Source organism: Belonocnema kinseyi, chromosome 8, assembly GCF_010883055.1.
Source record: "Belonocnema kinseyi isolate 2016_QV_RU_SX_M_011 chromosome 8, B_treatae_v1, whole genome shotgun sequence".
Taxonomy (NCBI): domain Eukaryota; kingdom Metazoa; phylum Arthropoda; class Insecta; order Hymenoptera; family Cynipidae; genus Belonocnema; species Belonocnema kinseyi.
This window is the reverse complement of record NC_046664.1, coordinates 18,958,156-18,968,802: the sequence shown is the minus strand read 5'-3', so window position 1 is coordinate 18,968,802 and position 10,647 is coordinate 18,958,156. Positions and strand designations below refer to the sequence as shown.

At 34.1% G+C, this 10,647-nt stretch overlaps 1 protein-coding gene across 1 annotated transcript; it reads right to left on the bottom strand.

Annotated features, from left to right (window-relative positions):
• Window positions 1–1,828: 1,828 nt before the first annotated feature.
• On the bottom strand, window positions 1,829–10,276 carry LOC117178206. The gene is made up of 3 exons (XM_033369507.1): window positions 10,178–10,276; window positions 2,434–2,598; window positions 1,829–2,223 (listed from the first exon to the last, which is right to left on the bottom strand). The coding sequence occupies exons 1-3, from the start codon at window positions 10,254–10,256 to the stop codon at window positions 1,877–1,879; spliced, it is 591 nt and encodes a 196-aa protein (XP_033225398.1). The 5' UTR covers window positions 10,257–10,276; the 3' UTR covers window positions 1,829–1,876.
• Window positions 10,277–10,647: the final 371 nt, after the last annotated feature.

Genomic DNA, 10,647 nt, shown 5'->3' with positions numbered 1-10,647 from the left:
ATTGGTTCAGATCAGGGTTGTGCACGTAATATACCTTAGGTAAATTACATGAGGTTTTTGACGTAATTTACGTACGATATTACGTCCTCAGTTTTTTACAAAACGTAATATACGTTTTCAAGATGGTGTCGACATTATCACATTTCGTTCCATAACTTTAAAATAGCGCCGGTAGCGGTATGCGATATTATGTTGCATGCAAGAAATTTTAAGTGAAGAAAACCTGATGCAATTAGATGAAAGCAACCAAAATAATAATTCTAAAATGAGTGGTGTCAGTTTTGATATTCTTGGTGATATTTTGATGTCAAATGAAGTTCTGATAAACAACAATAATGTAAGTCGGTACACATAAGCATAATTTAAAAAGTGAATTTATACTATGCTCTATCGAACTCCACCATCTTTATTACGTTTTTTACAGATTTTTCCGTATAATACGCCAGAAACCTCGAGTAACGCGTCACTGCACAACCCTGGTTCAGATTCAAGCACAAAAAATATTTGCTTATTCTAGACGTTTTTTCAATTTCACTTTACTTTAGTTCGTTCGGTCGCTCGTAGATGTCTCTACTGACTCGATTTTCTTTCACTGCTTTCTGTTTTATCAGAAGGTATTATCGTTAGGATCGTCAGCCAGACCTTTAGACCTTGGCATCTTCTTTTTTTATGAATGCATTCAAGGGCCAAGATGAAATCAAGAAATACGCAATGTTGGTTTCACAAAGAAACCACAGCAACTATCAAGCTTAACAAAACTATTTAATCCTCAAAACGCAATCAGATGTTTTGATATTTTCCTATTCAAGAAAACAACCTTCCATTTTAATGCGTCTCATTTATTTATAGATCCTATATTATATCTTTGCTGATCTTAAAAACAGATTACGTCACATTTAGATGACGCAGTTTTCAGTAGCAAATATTCACTGTTTGACCTCTCTGATCCTAAAATCCAGTCTCATGATCGTGGATCATCCAGAAACTAATGGAGATTTAGATCACGTGTTGGGAATACATCGATCTGAATTCATTATGACCCTGCCATGTTTGCTGAAATTGTTCATGCACCACCTAATGATGCGACCAAGCTATGTGTGACGTAACTCAGACTTCAACTACGCTTCGCTGAGTACAAAAGAACCTTTGTATTCAGTATTTATACAGCAGAGATACAGAATTCCCTGTTCCTAAAACCAAATCTAGGAAGCCTAACGGATGCCCAACCGTTAGAGCCACGCCCTTTGCGCATTGATCACGTGAGCCGCGATCGAAGTCAGAGTCATCAGACATCAGCGGTTTTAACGACATCAGATTAAGATCTAGGTCAAATCCCCTTCACGTCCGTTCACGATGACTTATATGATCTCAATCACGATCTTTCACTTATTCATAGATTACTCGAATTCGAGCAGCGTTGATGTCAATGAAGTGTCCTTCAGGTCTTTAGCCTAAGTGGATCCCAAGTAGAAATTTTAGCAGCAACCCATATTTGACAAAACCGAGAACAAAACACCTCATGTTAACAATTTTCAGCACAGTCCGACAATGAAAAAGAATGTGATGCTCCCGCCTTTACCTCGAATGCTCGAACGCCTAGAGTGCCCAACCACTGTAGCAAAGGCATAAAATGGAAAATAACCCAAAGAGAAAGTAGTCCTTTGTGTTTAAGTTTTCTGTTCGGTAGATGTGGTTCCCTATTTCATCAGTTCTTATAGATCGTATTGATCATGTTTTCCTTATCGCTTATTAACCTATGGTGTTATCTTCGACCTAGCATTATATTTAAACGATTTGATTTCAAAAGAATAAGAGTAAACAATTGTTGAGATTTATACAATAGAATATATTAGATATGTACTTCCTTTATTCCAAATCATTCTTTATAATCTTTAGGTGTTAAAACTTCCGCAGATTGTGGACCTTTAATACTGTTTTCGTCGTCCCTTTTTGCTGCGCTGTTAGGTGACTCGGTTCGAATCGATACCTCATCGGGCTTCAACGGCTTGGAGGATTGCTCCTCCTCCCCTTCGCCGCCATTTTCAGCTGAGAGATCTTCAGTCACCGCCTTACCCTCATCATACATCTCATGCAAATCATCATAATTAAATCCCCCGGGTTGAACAGGTAGAGTTTTGTTGCTTTTTTCATCGTTGTGATTGATATAGTACCAGTTGCCTATCCTGAATCCCCAATCCTTCTGTGGGTTCAATTTGAGAGTATCTGAAAAACAAATCGATTATATTTGTGTCAGAAAAATTGCGTTTTGCCAAGTCCGAATGTCCTCTTGGTATCTTTATTAGCCGTTGAGTTATTTTTTACGCTGTCGAATGTATCCCCACCCTATTTGGAAGAGCGTATTTCCGGCGCCCCTATCAAAGCAGACACACTTGGAAGCACGGAGAAGGTTTTCTGGAATTAGTTGGTACTTACTCAAATCGATCAAAATAAATTTCCCCTGTCCAAGTTTATCTGGATCTTCCAACTTCGGGTTTCTTGTCCCTCGTCCTTCAAGAATCCGGGCCTTTATTCTACTGAACCAGTCACGTACGCTTTCACCAAATTGAACATTTTGACGGTGAATGCGGGAGATATTACCTGCATTAAAGATTTTATGTTAGTAACATGCGTCTACACTTCAAGTACTGCATGCTACGCTGAAAAAAAGTAATATGGTAAAGTCAACTATAGTGGTGTAGTTGAAATAAAGTAGACAATGATACCCCTGTAGAATTATTGTGGCTATCTTTTATTAGTAAATAGAACTAGTTTTAAATGATCAATTGAGTTTAGTAACGATTAACGCATTTCTCGCAGTTGAATCAATTGATCTATATTTTTAAAAGCGGTGACAACAAAAGTCTAGTGATAAAGATTCTTTGCCATAAAGAGTCGAGTGCAATAAAAATAATAATATCTTCTTAATCGCTGTGCAGCGTTAGGCCTTCCCACACCAGAGAAATTAACTACCACAGGTCAGAGCTGAAATGCGACCGCGAGTTTAGCTTGCCATTGTATCAGTTCGGTGCTTTTGAAGTCTGAAATATTACTCAATATTTCGGATTTTTAAAAATTGTTTAGTAGGTGTGTTGTCAAAGAATAATCTAAAATGATATGTGCTATGAAGGCAATTTACTAATAAAAATAGTTAGAACCATAAGTTTTGCCTACGGACGCCTCCTGGAACTAGGAAAAGCAATTTAACTTATTAAGAAAAGTATTTGAAGTCTCCAGTTAATTTAAGTGCATATGCTAATTACTGCAACTAAATGAAGCAGTTACAGTGTTCAAACAAGATTCATTAATATTACATGTTCTGTGTGGTTTAATCCACTTTAAAAATAGTTATATTTACTGTTTGTGATAGTTTGTTTGATGATTCAATGTATAGTTTCAAGTAGCAACTACGGGAAAGTAGTAATTTATATACCAGGATTTTTTCAGTAAAAAGGGATCTAAGCATTAAAGCTCTTATTTAAGCTGATTATTACAAAACTAAAAGGTTTTATAATTAAGGTAAATGTGCCTATTTACGCCCGTGCTCGTATTTGAGCTCTAACGTGTTTGAAAAATATTAAATTTAATGAAATGTTATATACATTATAATTTATGAAGAGTGTTTATTTGATTAAATTACCGATACTTTACATGCGCTTCGATTCAAATATCGAAGTGTCCAAATAATGAGGTGCTATCTCGGCAGAACCAAATGGACAGGTTCCCTACTTTATATGGCATTGGTGTTCCCAATGCGATTTATATGGGATTTTTGAACATTCATGTTTCACCACCCGAGATGGCGCCTTTTTATTTCGTCCTGCCGAGATAGGACCTTATCATTTGGACACGTCCATATGTGTTTTTATCAAAATTTAGAAATATAACACGAAGTTCATTTTTCATACTGCGTACCATAAGTGGCGTTTACTAGTGCGCAGAGAGCAAATTCTTAGTAGACCGGACTGTGAAATTGACTGCCAATCATGTCTTTGTTAACGATCCTGAGAAATAATTACAAGGTAAGTCAAGGGTCATGTGTGCATTCCAACTCAACAATCTATTCGAAAATCTGATTTGATCACACGAAAGGTCAATGAAGTATTCGTTTTAGAAAATAGTCGCTAAACATGGTAACAATATTTTGACATCCGTATGTTGAAAATATTCAGAATAATTGAACTATGAGTGTATTTATGCTGAAAATTGTCCACAGACAAAACTGGGATTTCCATTAGAACCCACTTTTGGTTCGAAAGGTGCTGCAACAAAAATGAGCCTCACTTGCTGAAAATGAACCCAAAACAATAAATAAGCTCTAAATGATACCTCACATGGTGTTCTAAAGGATCCCAATTGTAAGTGAGCCTATTTACAAAGAACCTATTTTTAGCTTTGCCCACTTCGACATTTCCTTTAATTAATAACCTAATTTTTACTTTAAAGCAGACATGTAACCAACTTCTGGTGGACATAATGAAGATAATTAAATTACAAAATATTACTGCAATTAAAATAGACATAATAAGTTGATAAATATAATTTACAGCTATGCAGCAAATTTTTCTTCATAAAGGCATATTCATATGCAAGAAACTTTTCGTCTCAAGTCATCGGTCGATAACTGTTAGTCGATCACTAGCTGACCAGCCCTACTTTGCAAGTGGTTGGTTTGTGAATGCGCCTCCATGTTCTTTTCAAGAGCACTCTAAAGTCTAAACGACCCCTTTTAGCTCTCTACAGGTATCTATTGGGGCTCAAATTTTGAATGATACCAATTTTTATTTGAGTCGCAACTTTAGTGAACCCCCAGTTTTTTCTGTATCGTAAGTGATGTGAAAAAATATCACTCTTTCGATATGCACTGTTTTTTTTCTGCGGTACAACCTATAAAGTGACATAAGTTTTATCGGAATAATTCGTGTCTTATCATAACTTTTGAAGAGTACACGCAAGTAGGATTCAACAAATTCTTGTCCCTATTTGCGATCAAACGATTCATTATCTGACGCAAATAGGGGCAAGCAGTGGATGCAAATACTTTCAAAAACGAATCAGGTGATTTGTCAAGATAAAAAAAATGTATATGAAATAATGTATATTCTTAGATCACTAATAGTTTTTAGCAAATTTAAATGGATTATACTTATTTATTTGTCTTTAATTCTGCTGTATTTTTTATATGGACGCAAATAGGGGCATTTACCTTATTAAAATGGTCAAACATAGAAAATTACATATTATTTATTGGGATACGCCTAAAAAGAAAAATATAAAAAATGAGACATGCAAAAAAATCATGGATCCTTTTAGGACGTTTATTCAACAAAACAATCTCACGCCAGTAAAAAGTTTGATCCGCCAACCTGATAAAAGAAGTAAGATTTGTGGTTATGCTCGACATTTTTATGAACCGTGACATTTTTGTCTTAATTTTTTATCTCGGATTCGAATGCGGCTCGATCTATTTTTGGTTTTTTGATAACAATGACGTTTAGATCAATTAAAACAATGCAGTATATGAATTATTTTACAGTTTGCTGCCTGGTATCATTTTTCAATATGAATTTAACACAATAAACAAGACAAATACTGGCATCGAAACAAAAGATTATTCTGAAATCATATTAGAACACCCAAAAAATTATCACGGAGTTAAAGTACTGCCCATTGTTTCCTGTGCTGCAACAAGACTAGTTTTTCTCTGCAGAGGTTATAATATGGAAATTATAATCGTTCAAAAAAGCTAGATAAATGATAATAAAATTAACAAAGGGCTCTCACAAAGGAATTAGGAATCGTTTAAGGAAAAAAACTAATGGTAAATTTTATTGGCTTCAATTGGACAACTCGATATACGCAGTTTTATAAGATCACGGTACATCTTGTAGGACTGCAGGTGAAATAACAATATTTAGGTTTTCAATCAGTTTCCTTGGGAAAATGAGAAATATCGTAAATCTGACGATAAATTTTATTGTTACAGAAAATATTTATCAACCATCATATTCAAAAGCTATTACTGGGGGTTTTCGAGGCTTTACTTGTTCATATAAGAATAATATATACTTTTCTACTCAATATTGATACTAAACCTTTGAAAAGGAAACAATAAATAATTTTAAAAATCGTTCTTGTAAAAAGCGGATTTAGCTCAGGTCTCATGATTACATTGTTAGGAGTTTTTTTCTTTTAAAAAGTCTACATGTCAGACGTTGAAGAAAATTATAGGTATATCAGCTCAAGATGGTTCACCTATTAAAATCGTAACTATACCGAACGAAAAGCAATCGCTACGTCTTTGTCGTGTTACTGTATGCATTTCCAGCAAGATAAAATACATAGGCGTGCGCATTACTTCAAACAAACAGTTTGAGTAATGTCTAATCTTTAACATTGGCTTTTCGGTCTTAAGTACGATACAATGTTCGTTACTTTTTTTAAAAAAGACATTCGGTCCCATCCAAATATTTCCAAATTTGCAAAATATTGTTTTAGAATTTTAGGACAGAGTAAAAATAGAATACAGCCTAAACTCACAGTGAACCCTCATAAGTTATTGTGAATATATTGGGCGATCGAACAATTAGAGAATTTTGTAATCCTTCAAACGACAAAATACCTCACACAAGGAGGTTTTTGGGTAGCTGGGGTAGTGAATAGAGGCTAGGGCTAGGCGCTCGTTTTTCTTCCTCCGTATTCCATAGCATAGTCACTATAGTCATTGGAATTGGAATCTCCAGAGGCTCCAGATACTACGAGTGAAGTGGACAACCCCCCGTTCACCTCTACTCCACTTTCATCGACTAACCATACGCCTACTATAGGTGTGGGTAAGAAGAAGCAAGCGTGCAACATCTGTGTGTTGAAAGATTAAAGCCTCTGGGACATACAGGAGCAATAAACTCTCCTTAAAGCTGGCTTCCTTAACAAAATTTGATAAACTGTTTCCTATGGTGAGGTGTTTCTTCTACTGATAATATATCAATGCATTAATTATAAGTTTTCAGATTGCAAAGTTTTTCTAGTTATAACCTAATTGCGACACCTGAATGCGGCTTATATCGTCTTGTTTCAGACGTTCGTGCTTGGGGATTATTCTATGTCGAATCGGCGTTTCAAAATGATAAAGTGTGTTTTTACAATACAAAGCATGACCCTCTCTGCTGATTGCTACATATACTTTCCATATCATCAGGTTTATAAGATAGCATTTTTTTCTTTTTAAGACGCAACGCTTTAATTCGAACATAGTTGATAATTGTTTACAAAATTTGTATATGTAACGACATCAATAGTTGGTCACACGCTCTCATTTTTACATGCAAATACTAAATGCAAAAAGAAATATTAAAGTCACCTGTTGCCTAAATTTCCCTTATATGCAATGTTAAGTTTGTCACTAAACAATATATCGAGTTATGGCTCTGTATAGTCCATTATTTAAGTCAAAAGGTGATCAGTGTGTCTGGTTTTTGCATGGCATCGTAAAAATGAGCTAATAATCAGACTCAACAAAAAAATAACCACTATTTACGTATATGCGGCATATCTGCGTATATATAGCCAGTCTCGTCCATTATTTGAGTCGTCGTGTTTAATTTTTAATCGTGTAATAATGAGCCGTAAGGAAAATATGCTGTATTACCGACAAAAGTGAACACGAAAAAATATTGCTAGATGGCGCTAGGTTCGAACACTTCTTCTTTATCGATTTACCGGGCTCACTATTGACACTACGCGTGATTCAGTAATGATTATGAGTGGCTCACTGATAACTTTACATTCTCTGAAGTACGTGGAACACAAAATCACATTAGGATCGAACTAGCATGAATATATTCTTATGCTCTTTTGTTATAACTTTTGTTAGTTTATGAAAACAGTTTCTAACAATGCACAAACTGATTTGATCTTAAACTGAGAAGCAATACTACATTAAGGCATGCCTTAATTCTACAGTATCAAAATGCTTTATTATAGTGCATGTGCTTCAACCAATTAAACGCTTAGAGAATACCAAACCAGCAAAAACGGTCAAAGTAACCTATGGTTCATCGATAAATACTGCGAAAAAAGACAAATAAACAACTAGAGCAAATTACCGGTTTAACGAATTATAATTACCTGAAGTGGAATCCCTATAAGAAGGCTTGAATTAAAAAGTATTGAAAAATTGCATGCATCAGTAGAAGTTATCTCTTAAATTGAATCCTTTTCTGTACCTAGTACCAACAATATTTTCCTGAATGCCACAAAGCAACCAAGAAATAGAAAAATTGTAATCCCTTTTAATTGATCAAATTTCGCTACTTTTATTTGATGTTTTTCGAATAATAATAAGGTAAAAAGCTTTTTAAAATATAGCATTGGTCATTTTACGATGTCAGGATTAATTTCCACACAGAAGATTCTAGTAAACAATAATGTTTTGAATTTTGTATCATGATTTTATATTTTTATAATTGAGAATATTTTATGATGAAGAGATGTATTCTTGGATACAATTTTACTAGATTTGTCCAAATGAGCCTAACGAGGATTAAAAACCGAAGTACAGAAACGGCATTCTTAGGGATTCAAAATTTGTAATACCTTTTAATGCAAAGCTTCTTACCGGGTGTTCGTGATCGCGAAATATTTAATCATTTCCGCATTTGAAGTTATTAATTCCCTAATAAATGATTTGTTTAAATCGTTTATTTATTATGATTATTTTACTTGAATTTATTCGATTAATCATTAGACTTTGGTGTGAACTTAATGTTTAGTTAAATGATTAATTTGTTGAAGCTCACTGCACTACTCAATTATGTGCTCTTTCTTTAATTATTGTTCGCTTATTGCCCTAAAATTTCTTAGGTTTTTTGTTTTTAATTGTTATTCACTGACTACTAGAACTGCAATCTACTTTCTTGAGCTCTAGAAGCAGCAAATCTCAATTTTCAACTATTATGTTCTCGGTATTGATCAACTACCAAGGTCTTTGCTCCTTTACTTTCAGATACTACCCAATGCCGTTCGTTATCTTGAAGTCACTTTTCAGAAAAATCTAGGCTTTAAGAAAGAAAATTTTTTGCCGTAACTAAATTCTAAAACATCAATTCTAGATACCATATATTGATTGTAAAAAGAGCAAACTTTATTTTGCAAGAAGAGTTTTTTTTAAGTTAATGCAGAATTATTACACACTTCGATATACACGGAGAAAAAGTGTTGGCTAATCTTATAGAATGGTAATTAATATATATACAAATTTTGTAAAGATTACAGAAAATTCAATAAGCTCTACATCAGAAGTTATGCTATCATTACTTTAACACAGGGCAGAACAAACATTAGCATTTACAAACTTTTTTTCTGAGTACAGTTTTAATTACTTTAAGTTGCTATATTCTGTTTCCTTTTACCAGTAAACACTTTCAAAATTTCATCATAATTACTTTTAAGTTTATGTTAGCGTTAGAAATGTAGTTAGTCCAATTATTTATGAATAAAATTAGGGAATATTTGACTTCCTTTTATTGTCTTATACCAATAATGGGATGAATATAATGATCAGTATTGATTGTAGAAATCAATACTTTATTTTATCTTACAAAATAGGATGATGGCATTCATTTATTGTCTTATTTATAAAAGGAATTTTTTCGGCTTAATATTAAAAGCCAGGATCTAGGCTGATAAGTCTACTGTTCAAATTAGCTTTCCCTAAGATGGTGCTAGTCTAAAATATCAAACCTCATAAGTGAGAATGTAACCAATTAAATTGTATCATTAGTAGTTTCCAATGAGAGGTTTATATACTGTCTATTTTGAGAAGTCACTTATTATCTAATGATTGTAACGAAGCACAGAGGACTTTTATTACAATTACACCTTTTAAAATCGGTCTCTTAATCGAAACTATTATTACAACAACAAAAAAACCCTCCTAAATAATAAACTATTGGATTTAAAGCGGGTAAGGAAAAATAATGTATCTATTTTGAGAAGACATCTGGCAGCGGTTTAATTCAGATGATGCAAGGTGACTTCTCAAAATAGACATCAAATAAGAATTCTCTCAACTGAATTGCTTAATAATGAAAGTGATGTGTCTTGTCCTCCCTTAATTTCAGCCTTTTCAACACGAATCTAAAGAACTTTCCAAATACGTTGTTCTTAAAAGCTACTAAACCTCCACTGGACAAGGGCAAGCCTCCTGACGTGGACACGTAGAACACCGCCAAACAAAGAACAAATATCGCGACTCGCATTTTGACCTAATAACTGGTTCGTGCTCAGAAAACTGCGCTCTTTTATGCTCTTCAAACGGAAATGCATGTCGCTCATTAGCGTAAACAATTTTTATCAAAGATCTTTGCTATTCTTCTGAAACAGGTATATATATTGACTTTTAGCATCCGTAAATTCGAAATGGCTTCTAGGATCGCGTAAAGTGAATGAGTAATGTGACGTAGATTGATATTTGAAAGCCCAAAGCGGAATTCAGCGAGACATTTAGTGGGTGTAGCTCTACCGGGTGTCCAAGAATCGATTTCCACAATCGACTGCTTATTGAGCTTATTCAGATTTTCCAGTTTATGCGATTCCTCTTGTAATAGGCGTTACGTATATGCGAATAGATTATATCTTTTTTTCTATATA